This window comes from Pomacea canaliculata, linkage group LG2 (genome assembly GCF_003073045.1).
Source record: "Pomacea canaliculata isolate SZHN2017 linkage group LG2, ASM307304v1, whole genome shotgun sequence".
In the NCBI taxonomy this organism is placed as follows: Eukaryota; Metazoa; Mollusca; class Gastropoda; order Architaenioglossa; family Ampullariidae; genus Pomacea; species Pomacea canaliculata.
The window spans coordinates 21871744-21896819 of NC_037591.1; the positions used below are offsets into that span (position 1 = coordinate 21871744).

At 39.5% G+C, this 25076-nt stretch overlaps 1 protein-coding gene and 1 long non-coding RNA gene across 2 annotated transcripts; both read left to right on the top strand.

The window, feature by feature from the left end:
* The first annotated feature begins 2987 nt into the window (after positions 1 to 2987).
* On the top strand, positions 2988 to 4435 carry LOC112558354. Its single transcript, XR_003098135.1, has 3 exons — positions 2988 to 3121; positions 3610 to 3733; positions 4001 to 4435. It is a non-coding gene; the product is annotated as an uncharacterized LOC112558354 (long non-coding RNA).
* A 3078-nt stretch (positions 4436 to 7513) lies between these two features.
* On the top strand, positions 7514 to 24693 carry LOC112555232. The gene is given in 17 exon segments (XM_025223536.1): positions 7514 to 7898; positions 9719 to 9903; positions 10191 to 10387; positions 10819 to 10950; positions 11313 to 11614; positions 15334 to 15686; positions 16069 to 16318; positions 16396 to 17502; positions 17961 to 18526; positions 18874 to 18972; positions 18975 to 18995; positions 19381 to 19454; positions 19802 to 19925; positions 20151 to 20309; positions 20760 to 20828; positions 21024 to 21190; positions 22113 to 24693. Coding segments are annotated over 17 exon segments (3981 nt in total). The 5' UTR covers positions 7514 to 7879; the 3' UTR covers positions 22270 to 24693.
* Positions 24694 to 25076: the final 383 nt, after the last annotated feature.

Genomic DNA, 25076 nt, shown 5'->3' on the forward strand with positions numbered 1-25076 from the left:
CGGATGTACTGCCGGCAGGTTGTGCTTTTTGAATGTACGCTTCGGTGCTCTGACACTAAATGTTGTGTACACTCAGTCTTTCAAATGTAAACAGCATGTGGGCTCACGCACACCTCGACACCATCTCTTTCTCTCATCTTTGTCTCACACCGTCACACCGATCACATCCGTGCAACGTCTGCTCACTGTCACAGCGACGAAACAGTGACTCACAACTTCACACATTTCACTGCATTACATTACACATTACAGTAACCATGTTTGCATTGAGTTGTACATGCCTATACAAATGTCAAGAACATATTTCTGTTTTTGTAGTCATCCACACCAACATTCAATGACGCGGTTTCTTTGTGTGAAAAAAGTAGGTCTGCTCCTTGTCAAGTGGTCACAAGAGAGCAAGTGCTGACGATTTGAGAGTGCTTGATTCATTCAAGAGGAGATTTTCAAAACAAACACTATTTTTTTAACAGTGGTCACGAACAACTTTTATACCTAGACGCTCATGATATGGATACCGGTACACACAACAACTCCGTCTTGTCAAACATGTTTTTTTGTGTTGCCAGTTGTATTCAGTAAAGGTTTCAGTGAGTGTCTGTGGTTTCCTTTATGCAGCATTGCATGTGTGCAATAAATCATGTTTGTTTGTTCTCGATGTCACACAATCAGCAAAGCATCTTTTAGCCTCCCTGGCTATCTCTGACTTTCATTCCATCTTGATTTATCTTCCAAGCGAACGATTTTCACATCCTGAGCTTGCTGTAAAGATGGTGTAAAGACTTTGCTCTTTTCAATCATCTTTACATATCATCGTTTATCTCAAAACATTTCTGTCGTGTGGCATATCACACAAGGCTTGTATCAAATCTTCAGTGGCTGACATAGTCACTGTATGCAGACATCGCATACACTGACTTATTCGGCTCTCTACTCCAGTCTAACAGGATCTTCTTGGTGCTGGATGTACTTGACTAGTTTGAATGAACCTACATACTCTCCATACCTTCCTTTACATACAGAGCATGAGAATGATTTTGACAGGGAAATTATTACTACGAATATTTGTATGTCTACATTCAGGTAAGTAGGTAGGTGTTGTCTATATATTTAAATGGGATACGACAAGAATGCATTCTTGTCTCAAGACAAGTCCGATCAAGAGATTTGTATTCCATATTGCAACAGGTTTTGGATCTGGAACACACATGCACATCTATGCAATATCTTCATGTGTCTATATTAGAATGCCCACAAGATTTGCCAGACTAATGGATTTCAGCACACAGTATTCGCTCGATGTGTACCAGTATGTGAAAAGCGGGTTTCTGTCATGGAAATTCGTTTCCACGCTCCTAACAAAAAGAAAAAACCTTGATTGCAGCCTCTGTGCGTTTGGACGCATTATTGACAACGACAAGTTCTTCCTGGTGTACGCCATGGGATCGTTTATGGGACTGCTGGGGTTTAGTATCTGTTGTTATCAAAACACGTTAAGTGTGTCTGTCCTTCCGCCATGTCCATCGGTCCCGAATCACTTGTGTATTAAACGGGTTACACGTTCTGTCATTTGTGTCTGGAAACAATGTTTTCGTCCCACGCCCCTGTGTTATTCTGCTCAGCTCTACTCACTCTGTTCAAAAGGATCATACCTGATATCTCTGTTCAAGCACACTAACATGGCTGAGAAAGTTTAATCCCCTTCCATCGCTGGTGGAGCATGTAGAGTACCAGCTTACGTGAAATACCGATTAGAACAGCCTTTCCGCATGTTTTACGAATGCTCGCTACGGAGCGGGTGGCACTCAGTCCATTACTTACAACTGGCTTCAGGGAACAACGGACATTTGGGGCAAAACTAAGAGAACAGATATTTTGCCGAGGGGCTGAACATCAACTTTAGTGAACACTTTGGGTGACAAAACTTTGACTTGTTCTGTTTTGAACCATGGCCCTCCTGCTTAGTTTAATGGATATGCGAGCATTCAAAATGATCGCGAAAAGGGACGAGAAAAGACGGGGGGAGTCTTTTTTTTTTTTTTTTTTTTTTTAAATCAGACTTGGTCTGTACAAAACAGATTCTGCTCTCATAGAACCTGTTGCTTTGGGATTTTTTTTTTTTAATCTTTTCACTTTGTTTCCGGGTGTACTAGCGTACACAGACACTCAAAACACGGCGACACACTGCGACGAAATATTAAAGCGAAAAACTCACCGAGCCAATCACTCCACGCTGCTGCCAGCCTTGAGACAAGGCCCTCGGGGTGGTGCTGAAGGCCCTGGGGGTAGGGCCGGCATGTAGGAGGCGTGCAAGAGCCAGTCTACCCAGAGTCGCCATGGTTAGGTGGTGACGCTGCACGTAGCTGTCGCTCTCTCCTTCCGTATCGCTGCAGGCCAAGGCCACCCGCCTCAAGGCCGAGTCCAAAGGATTTCTCTCACGATAACGGGATGTAAGAAACCGGTGGTCACGTGACGTCCATGGCCTTCACTGAAGGATTTGTGTCAGTAAATCGACCTTTCATTGTCGACCCTTCTTGATCCTATCTTGTCAAAACAAGCGCTACCTTTACGATTGAACGGGAGTAACAGTGTGTTTGTTTCATTTCGTTTTGTTTTGTTAGTGGGGGAGGGTTTAATTTGTTTTCGCTGCTTTTTGCGGGGTATTTTCCTTTGAAGTAGGTCTGAGTAGTTGACATTCACTTCTTTTTCCCTAAAGTTTCAATCACGTGGAAGAGATGCACAGGTATGTGGGCTGTGGAGCCGGGGTGAAGAAAAGATGATAGCAGAAATTAAAGGGAGGAAAGAAAGGGACGGGAAACTTGGAGAACTGAACACAGAGTATTTAACAGAAATACCCGCCATCACTGGTTAGTGTTCCGTTTCAGACAGACCACAAACTTGTATTACTGGACTGCTCGCAGACGATTTTTTCCAGGCATGAGACGACAAAGCTTCCGGTTTATTCACATTCTTCGTTTAGGCTCGCCGAGACTAACAGCGGATCACTTCGCAGAGGCTAAGCGTTGGTCTTGGCAGACAGCAATCCACCTATACACAGTCCATGGACAGACTGTCAGCGTGTATACAGCCTTCGCATGAAGAGTATCAAAGGAAGAGGGAGGTAAGAGATGCCGTTGATCGTTTGTAACGACAGGACAAGTGACTCGTTCCTTTGCTCACACTACCTCTCTCCCTATTTCTTTTTTGTTTCTCTCATGCAAGATTTTCTCAAATTACGACTTTGTTCAAGAGTTACGTCGCAATTTTCTCAGTAGAGACGTTTCTTAGTTTGAAACATCTCATAACATCCTGGAGTGGAGGGAAAAAAGCACACGGGGGTAACATTCGCAAGCTAAACATAGCCTACGACCTTCCGCAGACAATAAGGTTCTCCACCAAGGTGAGAATTTGACAAAACAGTGTAATTTTGCAAGGTTTCAAAACACTAGTTCACTCAGTAGTGACGTCGGAAGTGGTGATGGTGCTGGTGGCAGTGAAGTTTGCTGAAGCTGCTGCCCCTTGTAATTTCCATTTGACATCTTTGTCTTTGTAGTGCGCGGGCGGTCTGTCAGTTCCTTTGGGACATTGTCATTTTTATTTCTGAAACAGCAACTATTTCGAGACACTGCTCCAGGGGCTCCTCTCGCGACATTATCATGGCGGTCCATCTCGATCTAAACCTGGGATCGAGCATGAACAGCAGACGACTTCCGCAGATTTTTCTGCCGCTGAAGTAAGTTTCCTGAATTTTAATTTCTAGACTATTGCCTAGAGCTACAGTTTCGTGTCGGTTACGACGACAAAAGCAATAAAACTACGGATGCTCATGAAAGTTCGTGGTAAGACCTCACGGGCTTCCCATTTTATAGGCTAACCCGAGTGCTCAGCGAAAATCGCTGGAAATAGAATATAAAGTGTCACAAAAACATATTCCGGTGGTATTTTATGATGAAGAGGCAGGAGTAATATTATATTAATATTTTCTCTTAATCACACCTAGATTTGTCAAGAAAGCCAGAAGTGACGAAAGGGCAGCATGTCTAAAAATAGCGTCGTCTATATGAGCTGAATTTGAAGAGAAAAGTTGCAATCCTCGGTAAAATAAAACAGACCAGGAAACACAATGTGCTGTTGCTGAATGTTCTTTTTTGACACTCAGATGGAGTTTGTAATCATTGTCATTTCCTAAAGATACAAACGGCAGTTGATTATATTTTTTCAGAGAAGTCTGGTTTGTTCAAGCGTGCCATGCAAACTTCGTCCCCACACTATACTCAAAGATTTGCTCAAAACATTTCAAAGGTGATTGCTATCCAGTCACTTGGTCTAGGCAAGTCTTTACTTTCGGTAAAATGACGAGGTCTTCTTCTGCCAACTATACAAAAGCACGAGCTGTTAAAACTAACTGATTACCGGTAAAAAGCTTAAAAAAAGATCAAATGTGAACATCGACGTTTTTTTTGTTTTTTTTACCGTTCTGGTCTACAAGTAACATCGTGACACAGTCACACAATCACACACATACATATCATTAGTCGTATCTTTATCCAGCACAATGTTAAAAACAACTGACAGTGTGAGTGCAGCTAAATGAGGAAGAAATTTTTTTACATCTATTAAAAAAATCGCTTCTTGAACACAACATGAGCGATGCGTTTCTTCATTTCACTTGCAGACATGCAATTTGGTGAACTGAGTCACAATCGATGTTAAAAATGTTGCTTACACTCAATGGAGTTCTCTTGCATATCTAACCCTGATTCCTAGAGGCAGGTGAGATTGCCGATATTTGAAGATTTGTATCTTGAAAAACAAGCATAATATACTCGTATTTTGAGAGTTATTAGTTTAACATGGACTAAACCTGATCTGTAAAAAAATGTAGCACTCGGGTTAGCCTTTAAGGTTCGGGGTGGGCTGTACGAAAAGTTTTTTAGTTCATAGCAAGACCTCAGAGACTTTCTATATTTAATATCTGAGTAAGTTTGCATATCATTATCCACATAAAAGTGCCTTTAGGGGAAACTAAAAAAATAAATAAAAAGCACTTTGATTAGAGCTTGGTTGTTCATAAAAAGAACGAGCATGGACGATTAAACCATCCGAGGGTACAGAAAAATCAAAGGAGTCTAAATCGCTTTTCAGTGCAGCATTCTCTTTTATTTCCGTCCTCCCTTTTTTTATCCTCGGCCTTTATTGCATGGGTTACAGCTTCAACGTCGTACTTTTCATCTGCACCACAACCATCGACTTCACAGTCATCATCGGGCATAACTCATCGTTACTACCCTCTATAAAGACATAAGTTAGTACTAGTAGAGTGCCTACACTGTTATAATGAGCGTGGAATGTATTTCATTATCCCAGTAACAGAGAAAGAAAGTGCTAGATTGGAACAAAGTAAATATTATAAAGTAATCGGCTAGACTGAGTGTTCGTTTTTTGGTGGGGAAATGAAAGTTGTATAGAAAGTATTAAAGAAAGTATTTTGTGTACCAGGCTGGCTTGTGATAAAATCTCGTCCAGTCTTCAATAAAGGGACATAGCTCATCTTACTAAGGAGACAAGTTTAAGAAGAGTTTGCTCCCTTTGACATGCAACCTTTTATTATTTTTTTTTTAAAGTAACGTATGACAAAGTTATTTAATATAATAACTGATAAAGTCAGGCTTGGTCTAAGTTATTATTATATCGTAAAAGCACCTATCATACGAAGGCAATGATTTAATCAGCACCCAAAGACAGCAATTGTCGAGGTTCCCTCTACCCTCAGTCAGCTATACAAGATTACTGGCCCTCAGGTGTGTGCAGCGGAAACCAGGAAGAGGCAGATGAGATTAGACACCAAAAAAAAAAAAAATCGGGACACGCAAACAGATTGATCTAAGGCATGAAGCAAAAATAATTTGTAAGAACAGGTCATAGATACTTAAATAAATCTACCGAACCGACATAACAATCAATACCATGCGGGCTTTCAAATGGAAAATTCTGGCAGTTTCCCTGTACCTGATTTATATCTGCATGTTGCAGCTAAAATGACGAGGAGTGTTCTATTAATATTTCAGGTCTTTTGGTATATATATATAGTTTCTTCCTTTGGCTGCACGGAGTTTTCAGCCACCAGTCGTGAAACATCTCGATCGAAGGGACAAATGGACGTTCATTATGAATGTTGTGTACTCAGGTCGGAGGCTGTCGACACTTTCAAAGACTGTGTACCGAATCTGCGTTGGTGTGGATTGATTTGTTAGTTTTATAGCAAAAGTGGTTCCATCCAACGGTCATTTCGCTTTTTTTTAAAATTGGTCACGTATGACTTTAGTACTTTATCTCTATACACCAAGATCCGCATCTTCAACGCAAATGTAAAGTCAGTTCTTCTATATGGATCTGAGACATGGCGTGTGACAAACACCATCACTAACAAGATTCAGACATTCGTCAACAGATGTCTTCGCCACATCCTCAATATCAGATGGCCCGAGAAGATCTCCAATACAGACCTGTGGGAGAGAGCCAACCAAAAACCTGCCAGCCAAGACATCAAGAAGCGGAAGTGGGGCTGGATCGGTCACACCTTGCGAAAGCCGGCCGAAATTTAACAAGACAAGCTCAGGGCTGGAACCCACAGGGGAGGCACAGGGTTGGGAGACCCAAACAGACATGGAGGAGATCAGTTCACAGAAATGCGGAAACAGCTGGCATGACATGGTCCCAACTGGAAAGGGACGCCCAAAACCGGATCCGATCTTGGGGTGTAGGTACGGTCCTATGCTCTTCTAGGGGAGATTAGGAACAAGAAGAAGTTATTGTGAAACCAATTCTTACTTGTAAATTGTTCTCTTTTGTCGACTTTTTCTTCATTCGTTTTTTATTATCTTATTAGATTATGTTTTATCTTAATCATTTCTATACTTTTTACGTTTTAACGTTTTAACGTTTTCTCTATTCAAGTTGTCTGTCTCTTTGCATTCTGCAACTGAAAGATCTGCTGATTAGTGTAATTTTTTTTTTTTTACCTTTGCCGGCCCACTGACATTTGTCTTTCCTGCTCCTAACCTACAAACTGCAAACTTTGACAGTAAAAAACACATTGTAGCAGACAACTTTAGTTTTGTTATGAAAACGCATATATAACTTCAGCATTCAATCCTTCTTTTAATGTTCGAAACACAAACACTTTTTCTAACGTCAAGCGTATTTTGAAACATTCGTTAGCATCCCACACCGTGAGAGAGAAAATGCAACAAGTGGGTTTGGCCTAAAGGTTATACAGAGTTACACCCCTTGCATGCGATTACAAGGCTATTGAATTGCTTTTAATTTTTCTTCTTTTGGCCAGGTGCTGATAGAAAAAATGCAAGAGTTTATTTAAGCACATAATGCCTATCATCTTTTTATACCACGTGACGCAAGTAGTTAGTATCATTTATGTAACATTAGAAAAGTTTTAGAAAATCTGACGAAGTAGAAATGTCATATGAGGTCAAGGTTGCTCGTGTCAAAGGTTAAAGAGAAGGAGGACTGATTGCAGACGACGAACTGCTTAAATCTCTGTGAAAAGTTTATCGTAAAGGCTTTCAGTTGAAAAAGTCACTTGCTAAAGAATTAAAGTAATAATTTCTTGTATGAAAATAAAGTAAATAAAATTTTGTTACCTACGAGTTAAATCACGTGACAACGATAGTCATAGCATTATTCATGACAGAACAGCAAATACGCTCGAACACTATACGTGGAAATGTCTGCATTGCGTTTGGTTTCCATCCTCTTTGATTGCCCTGGCCGCCAGTTTAGTTTGCCAAGACGATGTCAGATCCCGAAGAGGGAGAAAGTTTATAGAAAGTGGACGTGAAACAGTTTTCTGGACTGCGAAATGAGACCGAAAGTTTTAGGTGAGATTCGAAGGTCAACATTTAACTACTAACCTTAGCCAGCTGTGTTAAATCCCAACAAAAACAAAACTACGCGTTAATGATCACTTTGTGTTGTAGCTGAAACGGTTCGCATTGTTTAGTTTTGCTTCATTTTACTGTTTATTTGTATGAATCATTCAAACTGTGTCCTGAGAGTCATTTGTTTGAACTTAGCAGATATTGCCTATTTTAGGACATGATGGTGTTCGCTGCAGAAATCAGCTGATTGCGAGCAGTACTGCTTGCCTAACACGTCTTTGTCCAGTCTTGCAAACAAATGTAGCAGGGATCTGCTTGTGCTGTCAAAAAGTTCAAAATATTACCAGTATGTGTTGCCACTGACAGTAGTATCGTCTTTGAACAAACTTTCTTTCCATGAGAAAAAATGATGAATCACAGACTTGATTCACAGGTTATGCGTCACACCCTAGAATAGGGCCAGGCAGTGCACAAAGAAACCTCAACCAGCAAGGTCTCTTTGCTTTGTCCACTGTCACCGACAGCTGTCCTAAAAAATAGTAATTATTTGAAAGAGGAAAAATAATTTTCACCAGTTTCTTTCCAACCAATTCACTGGGAATATGTTTGTGTGTATTTGATTTTCATTTATTTAAGGCCAGCTTAAGAGTAAATGTATATTAATGAAATGATTGATTTGTGAAGCTTTTTTTTTAGCTGTTGTTATGTAATAAATAACCAGCTACATACAATTTGTGTGATTCCAGAAATCTACCACATCAAGAATCACATAATGTACAAAGATAAATTATTTTAAATAACTATACAGTATTAAAAATTGCTCAGACAGGTTGAATGTAAGCATTTTTGTAATTATCTTTACTTTTAAATGAAATTTTTCTGTTTCAAGGGGTGTATCTTCTGATTTTATTTATGCTAGATATTAATTATATCATTTAACGAAAATGTTATATATATATAATTTAGACAGTGGTACACTAAGAAGTGTTGCTTTTTTAAAGAGAGTTTAAAAACAGCACTAATTAAAAAATCTTTGTAGAATAGTATATAATAATAGATACAGGTCCCTGAAAAGCAGCAAAAGAAAATCGTCTGCTGGCTGCTTTCCTTAGACTTTTATTGTGATTTATTTTATTTTGCAAATGGGTAGGACTGTAAATAATCTGTCTCATATAAGTGATCCAAGCTGGGTGTCAAACAGAATGTTACCGTTTGGTACTTCTGGGTTCACTGAACATTTTTGTAACAATTCTTTAGTGGTCATTACTATTCTACAAAGTATTAAAGTGAAAAAAAATTAATTCTACTTCTTAGTCTTCATATTGTCATTTTAAATGGAATGAATTGTGGTATTCTGGAGTTTCAAAATACAGTTCAATACTGCTAATTCTTTTCATTTACATTAAAATTCAGGGGAAACCAGGTTTGCTGTTTGTATTATAGATTTCAGATTATATATTTAAACTGTTAATGACAGTACATGTCATCTGTGGTTGCCAGTGTTTTGCTTCAAACTTATTTGCATTTGAAAAGAGGGATTTACATGAGACCAGCTTGAGTGACTAGTGGTCTTGTCCTGTAGCCTACATTTAAAATCTCATACTTTTTTTTTTAAAGCTAGAGTTCCTGTCAGCTTCCATTATTTAGAATTTCTTGACATTTTGGTATTTAAATGTGATACTGGGATTTGCAGTAATTGTGTATATTTTCATTACTATAACCTAAGTTCCATGTGGTTACAATGGGGAAATTCACTATTAAGTATTTACTATGTACATTAACTGTAGATGTGTAGGCATACTTTCTACATTGTTTACCAGGAGAAGCAAGCGGTAGTGAGATGGCACAGGAAGAGTTTGACCCCCTCTGGTTGATGTCAGGGGTGGTTATGTTGGTCTTAGAAGCTCGAACTCCAGATCATTCTGTGAAAGGCAGAACTGAGGGACCTCACTGCCCCCGTCCAAAGAAGGAAGGGCGTCATTCTTGCTCCAAAGAAACTTTTGAGGTATGTTTTTGAAAATTATTTGAACATGTTGGCTGGAAGATGTTATAAAATTGTTTCCATTAAAATAAAGTGCCATGATGTGTATCTTCTTTCCTTCTCCATTTGTCTCTCCTCCCTTCTTTGTTTACCCTTTTTCTTTCACTATCTCTTTGTTTGACCATACATTCAAATGTACATTTATTCGCTTGTGTGTCCTGCAGATATATATATAATTTCTGTAAATGAAACTTTTTATCATAAATGTTATGTTGCAAAATATATCCTTGTTTGTTAATGTTATTTTGCAGTGTCGTAGAGCAGTGGAAATTCGGAAGCGACTCAGAATGATGTTGGACAATGGGATACCGACCTGCATTGACATTCTTCTCTTTCCAGCCTGCACTCATGGGACACAGGAAGCTCAGTCTCTTGATGGAGCAGCAAGTAGTGTTCAAGAAAACTGCATCCTGCTGGAACGTTGGATGATTCAATGTATTCATAAATGGTTTGTTACAGCACTTAATCTTTCCAGGTGGCACATCCATTTTGTGTAGAATCATATTCTATTTTTTATTAATGTGCAGACTCCATTTTAAAAAAATCTATTTAATATTATTATAGATTTGAAGTAATGTCTTCAGGAGCAGTGTCAATTGCTGCTGTGTGGCTCTGTCTTGGGTTTGAGCTGGCTGGTTGGCTTGTTGGTTTCTTGGCTGCAACCATATGTCTTGTTCCGTAGCCACCAAATATCCTTACATTTCAGGATTAGCATGCATACAACATTTAAAACTCAAGATGAATGAAAATATCAATTTGGTATACTGAAACTGCAGGTTTATACTCTGTAGGTGAGGAAGGGAGGTTTGGGATAAGCAAATATTTTCCTGAAATAATAGTTGATTCTGTATTTTATTCGTTTACATTATGTCTGCACAGGCATGGTGAATGGACAGAGGGCATTGGAGGCAGTATGCTTCTGCAGGCTGTTCGATCTTACCTCTACTTCTCGCAGCTTAGTTCCTGGCTGTCATCAATGCAGGGGCATCTGCCAGTGGTCACAGTATGCAGGTAAATTCAGTCAGTCCTGACGAGTAACTGTTTAATGAGATAATGATTCTTACTCTTATAAGTTTGCCACAAAATATCATGTGTAATTTTTAATCACTGATTTTATCAGTGGTTTGTGTGCTCATGCAATCCTTTTTAAGTGGTTAGCTCTTGGTATACATGTATGTAACGCAGCTGTTATACTTTAGCTACACATCACCTTACATTTTAGCTTTTTCTTTTTACATCAAATTTGATTCCAATAACTCTGTGTGGTTTTTTCCCATTTAGAGTATAAGGAGAGGTGTGTGTGCACACGCACATGCACTCAAAGGGTCTGTGAATGTACATCTATTTAAGACCTACATGTGTTTATTTAACAGATTATATGCACCAGGAGAAGAGGCTAGAGTGGACTTCAAGCAGAAGCCAGACTCTCACATTTTCCCAATAGGAACAAATGGACATCATGGACTGAAAGTCGATGTTTTATCACTTCCCCGACAGGACCATGTTCCGCACCTTCTATGTGTTCTGAGCAGCCAGGATGAAAAGTTGACCAATGTAGAAAGTGCCTGTGGCATCCCTGCTAGAGAGAGTTCTCCCAGAAAGAGAGGCCGCTTTGCTAAGATGAAGATGGAGAAATCGTTAAATGAGAAGGAAGCGCCAGGCAGACAAGAAACAGGTGGCTGATCTTAAGATCTTGGATACCTTATTCTAAGGTGTACTAAAATAATTAAGTTTGTCAAAATATATATTATTGTCTCTTCGCATCAAGTAAAGGGTTTTGCTTTGTTTCAAAGCCATGGAAGTTCATTTTGCGAAATACTGTTAACTTAGTGTTTCACATTTTAAGCAAGACACGGCCCTAAAATCTGATAAAAATTAAACACTTTTTGGCCATATTGAGGTTATGGCATGTTATGAATGTTAAACATGTCCTCTATCCACTGTCCTAGTGGTTTTTCATAAGAATGTTATAATGTGTATATTTTGTCACTAAAGGCAGTGACTGACTTCATATTTTTTCTCATTGTGCTCAAAATTAGCAAAAATAGAGAATGTTTGGGACACAGCAACATAGTCTGTTTGACAAACTATCTCATTCTGTATACCAGAAAAAGTATTAACTTTCCATGGAAATTTCTGCGTACAGATTCCAATCTTTTTCTAAACAAGGGGGAGAGCTAGAAAATCCCTGATATAGACAATGCGTACATACACTTTGAATGTAACCAATCAGTATTTACTACTACCAACTTTGACCGTGCTATAGATTACACAAACTTCAAAATTTTAGGGGTGTCCCATAGTCCAGTGGCACATGGCATTTGGATATAAATGTCAATCCAAACTCAAAGTGAGCCTGAGGATCTTTCCTTTCTGAGACATTCACACTACATATTAAACATTTACTGTGCCTATCAGAAACTCATTTTTCTCGAAATGTCACTTAAGAAAGGAGAGAAATGATATCTGGTTAGATCATTATGGTGAGGAAAGTAAAAATAAAAAAGTAACTTAGCACCTCAGATTCTGTAGTTGAAATCACCATCAGTGCCATGGTAAGTGCTTTGAGGGGGAAAAAAAATAAAACCTTGGAATTCTGCTGCCAGTCTCAGTAATGGTCAGGGCAAGGTGTGAACATTTATAAATGTGAGTGACCCCCAACAAGGCATTTGATCAATGTACCTTGTTGAGAATGTAAGGAAACAGTGGTTTCGATGGGTATTTGTATAGTAGGTATAATGAGTCTTGTGGATTTTTTTGGTCCAAATGTCATGCATATGAACTTGCAGAAGCCTGTCAGCTGCTGAACTAGTTCCAAACAGCTGTAGCAATGAATTTTTATAAAGCAAGGGTATGGAGTCAGAAGCAGCCAAAATTTTATGCAGAAAGTCTGGAGATTTTGATATGAGTTCATGCAGATGCTTTTTGATGGTGACTGTTGCATGTAATGAAGCCAAATCCATACCATAATTATTAACAACAAAAAGAACAGCTGGTCAAAATCATTGTACACTAATGTTGGCTGCAGCTGTGCACAAACTTGCAAAAAAAAGGGGGGTGTGAGTGGGTTTGGCCGGGGTCGCCTTACCCAATCCACATGTGAAAAATTACAGAATTTGTACAGATTGGCGGTTATGGATAATATCCCTAACAGCAATCCATCTCATCATGATTGTAGCATTCATTGATTACAGACCACACGACTGTCAGTGCTTTAAGTGTCAGACATCTGGTGCTTTTACCAGACATTTTGGCAGAAAAAGAAGAAACCATTTAACCAACTAGATCTTCATTCTGCAACCTAACTAACTATAGTTCTTAAAATAATCCAATTTTTACAGGAGAATGGCAGATGAGCAGATGCTTAAATTGCTGGTACCCTCAATGATGTATGTCTAAATTTCATGAGGTCACACTGCCCCAAGATCTCTTTCATGAAGGTCCAGTTCCTTGTGCATCGTTCTTTAAATGAAAGAACTGATTTCCTTGATTGAGGAACTGCACATTATTATCCACAGTGTCTGCTGCTATGTTGAAGTCATATGTAGGAAAATATTAAAAGATGGTTATATTTTCCGTGGAACACCTAAATTAGATGCTAGTCTTAGATGAAACAAAATTACTAAACTTTTAACTTCTTTTTTGCTCATTTTCTCAATTTCTTGTTTTTGTTATAGTTTGTTAACTTCAGAACCTTATACCTTTTTATCAACATGAGGTACAGCCCTAAAATTAGGTTTAGTCTATCTGTGTGTAAACATTTTAATGTCGGCGTGATTTAAAAAAAAAATTAGTTGTTTTGAATCATTTTTTTAATGGAAACATACCAAAAATATCATTAAAAAATAACCAAGTTTTTTCTAATCTCTAGATATTAAAATGTAGATCTTCATTAAACTTTTTTTTTTTATTTTGAGCTTATTGACAACAGAAAAAAGTTATACTCTTTCAAAACTGTTGCAGGACATGCAAAATCTTTTTTTTTTTTTTTTTTTTTGAGATGTCAAAAAAAAAAACTGTCAAAAAGCAAAGTCTGTCATGTATTAAAAAAAAAAAAATTTTAAATCTTTGCTTTTCAATTTTTGTCATGTCTTGCCATTTCTTAGTTTAACAGTCCATTGAGCATAAATATGTTCACCCCTTCAGCAGCTATCCAGTCTAGTTTGCATAAGCAAATATGTCATATTCAATTCTGTTCTCCCTAAAACTATGTAAACATAAAGGGGGCATATCAAATTATTTAACTAGGCAGACCAGACTTTAAAGCTTCATCCTATAACAGGATGATGTTGATTTGAATATTTTGATTTTTCCCGGTCCTTTTTCAAAATCAGTGGTGACACGAGATCACATGCAAAACACTGATTTTCACATTTTTTTAGCCTTTTTCAGAACTAGACACCATCATTGTACATAAATCAGTATCCATATTTTGGAGGGAAATGCATTTGAGCATACCTAATTCCCTTTGGATTTACACGAAAGCTGTTTCATGATGGAATAAGGAAAGTTTTGTTTCTCTATTTTTAACATTTTAATTATAATTTTGATTAATTTTCCTGTCATGTTCAATTTTGGGGGGTCTTTTTTTAAATTCACCATCTACTATCATGGCAAATGTATATGAACAAATTCAAATTATGTTTTTTTTTTCAGCAAACTGTATATTGCATAAAAATCATACTGTTGGCAATAGATATTCAGTTCACTTTAATAAATCTTTGTCATGTATCAGCCCAAAAATGTGTTCCTAGTTTTAATTAAAGCATCTAAAGTACACCATCACAACTAAAGTTCCAATAAAACTGACTAAAGTACACCATCACTTGTCCAACATTCATTCCTGAGATTCTTTGAGAACCCTGGGGAGTATTATGGTTCAGGTAACATGGAAGGTTTTATTTTCAAACATCTATATTGTTAAGTTTAGAAAGGAGAATGACACATAATTCCACTACATGCTGTTTTGTTTCTGGCAACTATACTGAATCAGTTTACTTGTTTTCCTTGTATTATTGGGTTACTGTATGGAGAGTATCTATATCTATCATATAAAAGCTAGATATTTGTTTTGCATTCAGGAAAGTGTTCTAATAACAGTAGTAGTTTTAAAGGGATTATATTTTGCTAGGCCTGCTTTGAGCAATCTTGGCACCTTTTGAAAAATGAGTTATACGTAAATACAGTAGCATCTGGAAAATAAAAAATGTGCAGAAGGTGGGAAAAGGAAATGGCCACCTTCTATTAGAGGTGTTCAGGGGAACTGGGTTTTAAAAAAAGCTAGCCGAAAGAGATCGAACATACTTTTGAAAGAAATTTTGTAATCTGTATAGGTAACAGAAATAGAAAATATGTATGCATATGACCTCTCTAAAATATATTTGTTTTATACAGATTTTCGTCACAAATCCTCTTGTGCCTTGGCTGTTGAACCTAGAGCAAATGGTAGAAGTCTAACCCGGGAATGGGAGGCCAAGAGCTCAGAGCAGCTGCAGAAGTCAGAAGATGAACTGAATTTTGCAAAAGACTGTCTGGAAATGTGTCAAAGATGGAACAAAGATCATAACTTGTTTGGCACCAGACAAGAGGGAACATTGGTTCTGGCTCCTGGTGAAAAGGAGCTGAGAGAGAGAGCAAAGGACAAGGTGGAAAGGTCATCAGTAAGGTCAAGTCTAGAAAGTCAGCTGAAACCTCTTGCACTGCTTCCACATGCTGCTGCAAGGTCTTTAGATCTTCACAGTCCTAAGGTCTGGAATCCCTGTACCATTTGAATATATCAAAAATGCTTCTTGAGTATTTGATTTCTTTTAATGATTTATGTGATTCCTGACTTGCTAACTTAAATCTAGCAGATTCTGTTTGGTTAGGTAATGTCATTTTTTTAATGCATGAAAAGGTAGTCAATTGAAAAGCTTATTTCTTTTTGATTTTTGTAATGCTGCTTGCAGATAATTGTTGCAGAAGTGCAGTATTTTACACATTTTTTCCCCTTTTTGTTCAGTATGACTTGTTCAGCACTGGGAATATAACACTCTTGTTGTTTCTCAGTGCAATTGTTAACAAATGTATCAGCAGGTTTACCCATGAGAGGTGTTATTTTAATTTATGAATTGAAATGTCTCCTATCAGGTCCTGATGTCCACAGAACTCAAGTTGCCTAGAAATCTAGTGACCATGAAAAAACGTATGGACTTTGAAGCAGTCAGTGACACTGATGGAGAACAGCTTGTTTCTTCACTAGACCACAGTGTTTTCTTTACTGGCCAACTTCCTCTGGCACCACAAGACATGCAGAGAATTCTTGCCAATCTTCAGTCTCTTGGTCAGCCTTTTGCTGGTCTTCCTTCATGTCCAGTACCACTGAAGATGGAGAAGGTAAAAAGACATCCTTAGATTGCCCTACAGGCACACAGAACTTAAAAAAATCTGACATCTTTGACTCTTGTTCCCGTATAGACCAAAGTATTCATGGCAGCTTGAGCACCTTAAGGACATACATGAAGTCTGCTCGGCCATTCACCACATTATCTACTTCACCAGCATCTATCGACTCGTGCTGTGCTGGTAAAGAACCTCAGGAGAATTTAGATGCTAAAGAGGAAGATCTGAGAAGAATGTTCTCAAAACTGAAGATACCGCCACAAGATGCTAACGTCTACTTTTCAGGGCACATTATCACATGCACCTCTAATGAGTGCAGTCAAGACAGAGATTCTCATGTTGATGGATTACAGATTTCAGATGACAAGGACTTGCCAAAAGAAAACGCTAAGCACATCATCAAATCATCCCCAAATGATCAAGGTCATCCAACTCACCAAAGAACAAGGGATTTGGATTATGAGAGTGTCAACAAAGGAGACATAAAAAATAAACATTCTGAGGACCACGTACCTGCAGCCTCTTTGTATAAGTTCTCTATAAGAAATCACTCACAAGTAAACCTGAATCCATCTTTGCTTTCTTCACATTCTGCTTCCAAGCAAACTTTTGAGCAGGCTGGAACTGGGTTCACAAATGAAACATTAAGTAACATTAGGAAGGTTATTAACTTTAGGCATACGGATTCTTCTGAAGAAATGTTAAGGGAAATCCCTGCAGATATTTCTGCTAAGTTGTCTTCCTTCTCTGCCCAGTCTTTAGCATTGTCAATTGGGCATGCCTCAACTGTTCACAGCCTTACTGACAAAGATGATGAAAACAGTGACTCCAGCACTCCAACAAATCAGCCTTCTTCACCCATGGCAGAGAGTCCACTGACATATTCATTACACTCAGCTGTAGATGTTTGTGATAGAAAAGGTGAAAGCAAAACTGTTGTCAGCAGTAAGAGCCATGAAAGCTTGTTTTGTTCAAAAGAAAAATCTAGGATGGCCTTAGTAGCACCATCTGTTATGTCTACACCATCAAAAAGGGATTCCCCTTTATATGCATCTGTGCATCCATCACTTTTATGCATAAATCAGCCTATAATTAAAGGATCAGCACCCTTAGATGTATATGTTTTGGGTGAATCAGAAAAGAAGTCATCACAGTCGAGTATTTCTGCCAAGTCTGGCAGAGGTGAGATTTTACCTCCAGACACAACCAACCGGACAGACAGTGATGGCTGTGTCATGGGAAGAAATGTTCATTCAAGTTTGTCAGTGTCGCAGCAAAGCAGACCAGTATCTTCATGTCAGATTGTAAAGGAAATGTGCACTACACTAGATGGCAAGAAGAGATGGAATCAAACTAGTGGAGAAGAACCCAGGTCAAAGATGGCTTGCCATCAGTTAAAAGATCAGCTACCTCCTTTTACAAAGTCGTCAAGTATCAAAGATGTCAGCAAAATGAAAAACGATAATCATAACAATGATGTTGTACACTGTAACTCAGCTAATGACTTGGACGTGACAGGCACTTGGGATGGGGAAAACTTGGTGTCCGCTTCTTGTTTCAAACATTCAGTTTCTGCATTTCCATCATTTGCCGCCGCGTCTCTTTGTCATTGTGGTGCTATGCATTCCAAGGGCTTTCAGAACACAATCAGAAGAACACAGCAAAAAGCCAGAATCCGCATGAGGGCTTGGAGCATTTCAAAGGTGTTGAACAGATGAACAGTCATCTTTCTGCATGTCCTCTGTCATCATCAGCAAGTAAACATTGTGGTGTTGTAAATTACCTGCAAAGTGCTGAGAACTCTGAATCTTTAGAAAGTAAGGTGGGTAGCAATCTCTCTGACTGGGATTCTTGTAGCTTGCTTGACCCATTTAAGGGTGGACATGATGGAGGGGGCTTCCAGCAGGAAACTCTCCCCCAGGGAAACTTCTGCAAGCATGCTTTCTCCACAGGAGCAGACGTCTCCACTACCGAAGATGTATCATTCCAAAGACCAGTATTTTCTTTACCTAGCTGTGATGACTTATTGCAAGATACCAACTCTCAAGCATCTTCAGATGCAATAGCTCGATTTAAAAAGTATTTTCAAGATGAGGGTTGTAACAGTGATCAAACATCAGACCAGATCTGGTCTTGTGATGGTTCTTTAGATGAAAAGGATATCGAGGACCAAGCACAGCAACACAAGACAAGTTTGTGTGAACAGGCAAGAGAAAGAAGTTCTGAACATTCATTTCCAGTGCGTGCGAAAGTCCACCCCAAATTTTGCCAGCTCCTGTACAAAATCTCAGCTGTCTGAAGAGAAAGAGAACACGTCTTTGGATTTGGTGACACGTGGGCGTCTTGCCAGCAGAGACAAGTGAGTTACATTTTTTGAACGAATTGCTTGAAAGTTGTTGGGAAAAGGTTTTGCAAAGTTTGGTCAGCTGAAGCTTGCTTTCAAAATAGGCATTAGAAATTAAAATAATTAGCTAAAGCCACCAAGTTTGTTTCCCTAACAGAAAGTAGACAAAACTTTATGCCAGTTATGAATAGCTGTAAAACTATTTGCAGAGTCCGTTGGAAAGTTCTCTGAGAAACTCAGGTGGCCATGATCATCTTCGCCACCGTATGGTCAAGAGTGCTTCCATGATGTTCCACTCCCGTAGTAGTGGCTACCTTCTCAGTCTAGTCCGGTGAGTTTTCATAGGGTTCTTTTATTATTCTCATTTGAAGTTAATTTTTTTTTTTTGCACTGCCTTTAAAGAGGGTAATATGCATTTTGGAGTGTCAGAATCACTAATTCTTTTTCAGAATCGTTTTGTGTGAAATCTACAGAATAAGACAGAAAAAAATCAAATCTGTGGTGTTTTATTTTTAAAAATATGTTTTTAATACTATTGCTTGCTATTTTTCTGGGTTGTTTTTTTGTTTTTTTTTTTTTTTTTTTTTTGCCCGTTATAGTGGTATTCTGCTACACTTTTACTTCTTCAGAAAATGGATGTGTATATATCTATCAATATGTGGTATCCCATGAATACATCAAAATCTATAATTTATGGCTTTCCTCTCCAATTGCAGGCACCCATTAAACGACGGTCGACAGGACGGTTTGACTATGATGAAACGCTCACAAATACCCGAGCCATAAAAAAGTAATTATTAATGTTTAACCATATTAAGGTTATTGAACCCTTTATGAAAGAGAAAGTACCAACTAACTCTTCCTTTGAAAAACATTTTTATAACACGTTTGTTAATATAATGCCGGTTGAGTATATGTGGATGAATTTTTCCTTAAATATAGATGTTGTCCAAGCAAATGTGCCTGTATGCATGTGTGCGCACAGGTGTTAATAAGATTTTATCTTTTACATCAATAGCCAGCAGTCATCTTTGATTTTTATCTTACGCGGCTGTTAGACCTCATCTGCAGTATTGTCGTGGTTAGAAAAATATGACCGACACTGTCAGGTGCCATTGGTTGTCTGGGTTTCTGTAGTGCGCTGTCCATGTCGCGGCTGGTGGACGTGTCGCGGGATGCGACAGACTCCCTGTCCAAATCCGTGCGCATCCTTAGCACGAGCGCTCCCGCTTCCACCAACTGTCTGTTGGGTAACTTTGAGGTGAGCAACTGCAGACGTCAATCCCACACTTCCTTATTTTCACAGTTCTGAGGCAACATAAACATCAGTAAGGGATACGTGAAACACGCGTGACAGGCGAAGTGCCCGAGACGCTAGTCTGCCACGTGTACTAAAACGTTGTGACGTTATCAGCAAAAGTAATAGTTATTATGAAATTTTATGAACTCTTTCATTGATCATCATTGACTTTTTACAACATGCTAGGAATCCATCTTGAACGGACGGCTTGAGCCGGCGGGTGTGGTTGATGGTTTCACGGTGGATATTGGAGCCAGTGGCTCGTTTTGTCCGCCACACCTCTCCTTACCTGTCACCGCCTACTTTTTCAACCTGTCTGATGACAATGCACCCTCTCCATACTTGGTGAGTGATATCTTAATCGTCCTTGCCTTTACATCCTTTCCTGTTTTCCGATTTTTTTTTCAATTTTCTCGATGTTTGATTCGAAATGGGAACATACAATGTCCCTGACCCCTTGTTTGAACTTTTTAGAAAGTCAAAAGGCTGAAAGGCCCTGCATTAGGCTGTCTACTGAGGCGAAGAATTAGTTTTTTGCGTTTTGAGTTATCCAACGTTGTCGTGATCGCAAACAGCCGGTTTGGGTAATGAAACCGTCGGTGACAGCGGATGCAAGTGAAATCATTGGAGTGGACTGAGGTGTCACAGGTGTTTATGTGAGAAATGTCATAGCGCAGTAAGTTCAGGGATATGGTGACTATTTTGATTACCTTCCTGCCTTTCTGTTGCTGTTATGCGGTGCGACAGTAGTGTGGAACGGAATAGTTAAAATTTAACCTTAGTGTTTGTCGACAGGGCCATGTTGACCTTGAAGGCGTTGGCAAGAAAGGTTACCACATTCCACGCAAGGGAACACTACAAGTGGTGAGTAGAGTTCGAGAAGATTCGTCCTTTTTTTGTGTGTCACAGTTGAGTTTCTGCCACCCATCGCTTTCATGTGTGACTGAAGCAAACATATCGTGCTGTAATTGTTTTTAAAAAAGGTGGTGGTGAAAAAGTGTGGAAGGGTGAAGTAACTAGTTTAGGATGCGCTCTGACACATTCTCTGGTCACTTGCAGACCTTATTTAACCCCAATAAGACGGTGGTAAAGATGTTCGTGGTGATGTACGACCTGGCCGACATGCCTCCTCACAGTCAGACGGTCATCCGCCAGCGAACTGTGTACATGCCAGTCGACCCCAACAGCCAGGAGCCGGCCTACCTGAGATACCTCATCCATCTCAGGTATACAGTATTCAAAGGTGTTCTTCGTAGTCCTTGTAGGTTCTCTTCTTTTTATTACACATTGAATGCGCAACTCTATGATAGCGTCTTTCCAGGACGGTTATGAAATAGACGCAATTGCTAGGGGTGACGCCTTTGTGCCAGTATGTGTTGTATCGACTAAATCGCTTTAGATTGTTATTTTTTTTATTTCTCAGTTATTTGTATCAAAGGAATTGCGCAAATAGAATTTAATGGTGTTCAGGGGTTTTTTTTTTGGTTTAAGTTAGTACTGAATGTGTAGTTTACAAAGTTAAGGCCCCAGTCGAGAGTATCAGTACTACGCAGTTGTTAGCAAGTAGATATGGTGGAGGTTTTTTCGCTCTTGCATGTTCCATGGTCTGCATGCTGGTCTGGGATCAAGGCTGAGGGCAATGTGCGTGAACCTCACTCTCGGCCTCCAAAAGATGTTGACAGCCCAAAAGCGAACTTGATAAGAAACAATCCAGCAATCCCGGGAACTAGTGCATGTGTGTTAGGGTTAGTTTTCTAGTTTAAAATGGAAAGTAGAGGTGGGGGGGGGGTGCTAACTATATCAAAAGTGAACGTCTGAAGTATTTATTTTGTGGGCTTTTTTAAGGCAATCTAGAAAATGATTCTATCAGGTAGTTTTATTTTAGAATCGGGAACATCCGTTGAGGCGTTACTTTTAAGTACATCCCCGGGATGCTGGCTTAATGTATGCACGCGCTTGCGAGCTTTATACTGTAATGTTAATTTGGCAGTGGGCGTAATATTTACGATAAGACATTTTCTATCGACTGAAAGCTACAGAAGGGATTCGGTCACATTTGTGCTAGAGAGAGGGGTGGGTTTGTGTTGCAACAAGCCCCTCAGGCGTGCAGTGATGAGTTTGCAGGACTGTGTATCGTTTGGTGTGCAGGGTGACCTCCAGTACCAGCAGCAAGATCTACCTGCACACTGACGTGCGCCTCATCTTCGCGCGCCACAAGTTCGAGCTGGACACCAACATCGCGCAGTATGAGCTCCGCTCCTTCACCGAGACACCCGTCAATCCCAAGTACTCGCCCAAGAAATGACTCAACTCCTCAGCCATCAAATATTCACCTAGCTATTGGCGAGCGAGTTTTCTACGTGTCTTGCGCTACTGTTGATCGCTGGCGGATCCTCATTCTGTCTTTGTGTGAGAGAGAGAGAGAAGAAAAATTGTGTGAAAAAAGGAGAGAGAGGTCATGTAGAACGTTTCACTATGATTTCTTACCATTTCACACACACGCACGTACACCTCAGAGAGAAGTGTAGGAGACAATCCCTTTTTTTTTTAGTTCTCTGCAAGGCACAGATTAAAATATAGTTGGAAAAGTCCATAGATGTCATAGAACACAGGGTTTTGACTTTTGCAAAGGTCTAAAAAGTGAACACTCATAACCATTTTCTGCTCTGCTCAGCTATAGTCTTCTCAATTACCTCCCCCGCCACGGGGCGAGCCAGTGGCCTGTCACGAATACAGCGAGGGCTGGATGTCCTGGGTTCAGCTCTGGTCTGGGGCATGCTGTTTTTTTTTTTATCTGCATGTGGCATGTTTACAGGGCTGGCTGCTTTGCCCGGATATAGTCTTAGATCCTTGCTCGACGTAAAACACCGCCAGGCCTCCTCTCACGTATACATGCTCTTTCTGTCAACTGGCCAGTCTCATTGCTGGCCGTCATAATTGTCAGTTTACGCAAAAATACGAGGGTTATGCTGTGATCCTTAAATGTTAGGCATTAGGTAAAGGTAAAACTACATTGTAGGCATGCATATATAGCCAGTCCTTGGTGTCTGTGACATAGCTGAAACCAATTGTGTGTATGTGTTGTGGAGGGTGCGTGCATGTGTTGCTATTTATAGTTCACTGGAAGGATGCAGGTGATGATGTGTACTCATTTTCAAGTTGAAGCACCGCAACCGTTGATGCGTGCATTTAGAGAAAGATGTGTCTGTGACAGTGTGCCATCGAAGTAATCGGATGTAGTTATTAATCCAGATGAAGTAGCCCCGGCACAAGCTGACATTAAGAGTTTGAGGTCGGGTATAATAATTGACTTCTCCCTCCTTTCCCTCTCATGTATGACATCGGTGGAGCGAGTGTCGGTCTTGATTTCGACAGTCTTCCATCATTTGGTAAAGTGCATATAGTGCATTTTGACATTCGCTTTCACACAAGAGAAAGGTAAATTATCTTCGAAAGGGCTCTGTTTCATAGTGCAGGGTTTCGCGAGAAGCCAGCCACAAGAACCCAATATTACATGAGATAAATAGGCATTAGTCTTGCTGATTTTTCAGCTGAATGCAGATACGGCAACAGCAAAGCCTATTTCTGTTAAGGCTGTTTTACACTGTAGTCTTACGGAATATGTTTGGTTTGGGTTGTCTTAATTCTGTGACCTAAGGGAATCTAAGTATGCTATTTAACACGATGATTTCCTTTTATATAATTTTTAAAAATAACATTATTTATAGATTGCTAAGCAGTGCCAGAGGATTGTATATTTCTTCAAGGTAAGCTTATATTAGGCGTACAGAAGCGATAACTGAAAGCGATTAAATGTTTTATTTGGCACACGGTGCAGGTGGAGGGGAAGAACTCGATAGCAAAAGCGCTTGATGACTAGTTGAGTGACCTCTGTCGAGGTAGGGGTCACTGCCTGCGCTTCATCCACTAGTGGTACGTGGACCTGTGTGCCCACTGTAAACATCATACTGTAGCTGTGTGTAGTGGACCGATCTAGTCGTTAACATCTTCAGCAATGACTGGTAGTGCTTGTGGGCTACATGTGATAAGTTTGTCTTTTTTAACAAATGTGATATGGCTTGGGGTTTGAGTTTCGTTTTGTTTGTTTTTTTTATTTTCTAAGTGTCCGTGGAAGAAAAATTGGAGGTGTGTGTCGATTAAATATTTCGACCTTGGCGGCGCGAGGATGCATAGATGATAACTGGTGACAGAAACTGAACTTGTGATGCAAACCTCAGTAGTGCCTTTAGTTACCTTTTTTGTGGTGGCTTGTATTTATTTTGTTTCGTATTATTTATTTTACTTGCATTTATAGGAGTTTTCATTGATGTGAAAAAGAAGAGTGCGTATGATGCTGTTGATGGTTACTGTGATGGTCATTGTGTTGCAGATACTGGAACTGTGTATGGTGTGCGTGTAGAGCAAGTATTTTACTTATGGATTAGACGGTGTGTGCATGTAGAGCAAATATTTCACTGAACGATGACAGGGTGTGGTGTGCATGATGAGCAAATATTTTACTTAATGACGACTGAAAAGTCGGAATGTGCACCCCTTTGTACACTTTTAATGAGGGTAGTGTACTGTACCGACACCCGTTCCATCCTCCCCTAACTTATTAGTCTCGCAGCCTTGCTGTCACTATCACGCACTTGTCGACTGTTGTAGTTACTGTTGAAAGCCTGAGGGGCAATGATGTGCGGCTATTAAAACATTTACGACATCGAAACTATTGTGTCTTTAGCATTCTGTGTGAGCAAGGGCTGGAGTGTTTGTGTGTGTGTCCTTGCCGGGTAGTGGTTGGAACTATATTTCACTCTTGTTATGACAGCGGGAAGTTGAGACTTCACCAAAGGATGCGCAGTATCTAGACACGTTGCAACTGATTTGACTGCACAGAACAGAGTTTAAAATATATTTGAAATGAATCACACTGAAGTGGAGAGGAAACGTTTGGGAAATAAAAATAAAAAAACAAGTGATGGATCGATTAAGTTTTCAAAATGCTTTCCTCGAAGGAAATCGCCTGAAGTGTCGGATATGCCCGTTTTGCACCAAAAGAACCAGTTACAGGACTTGTCTGCTTGGGCCGCTTATTCTCAAGCGATGCGT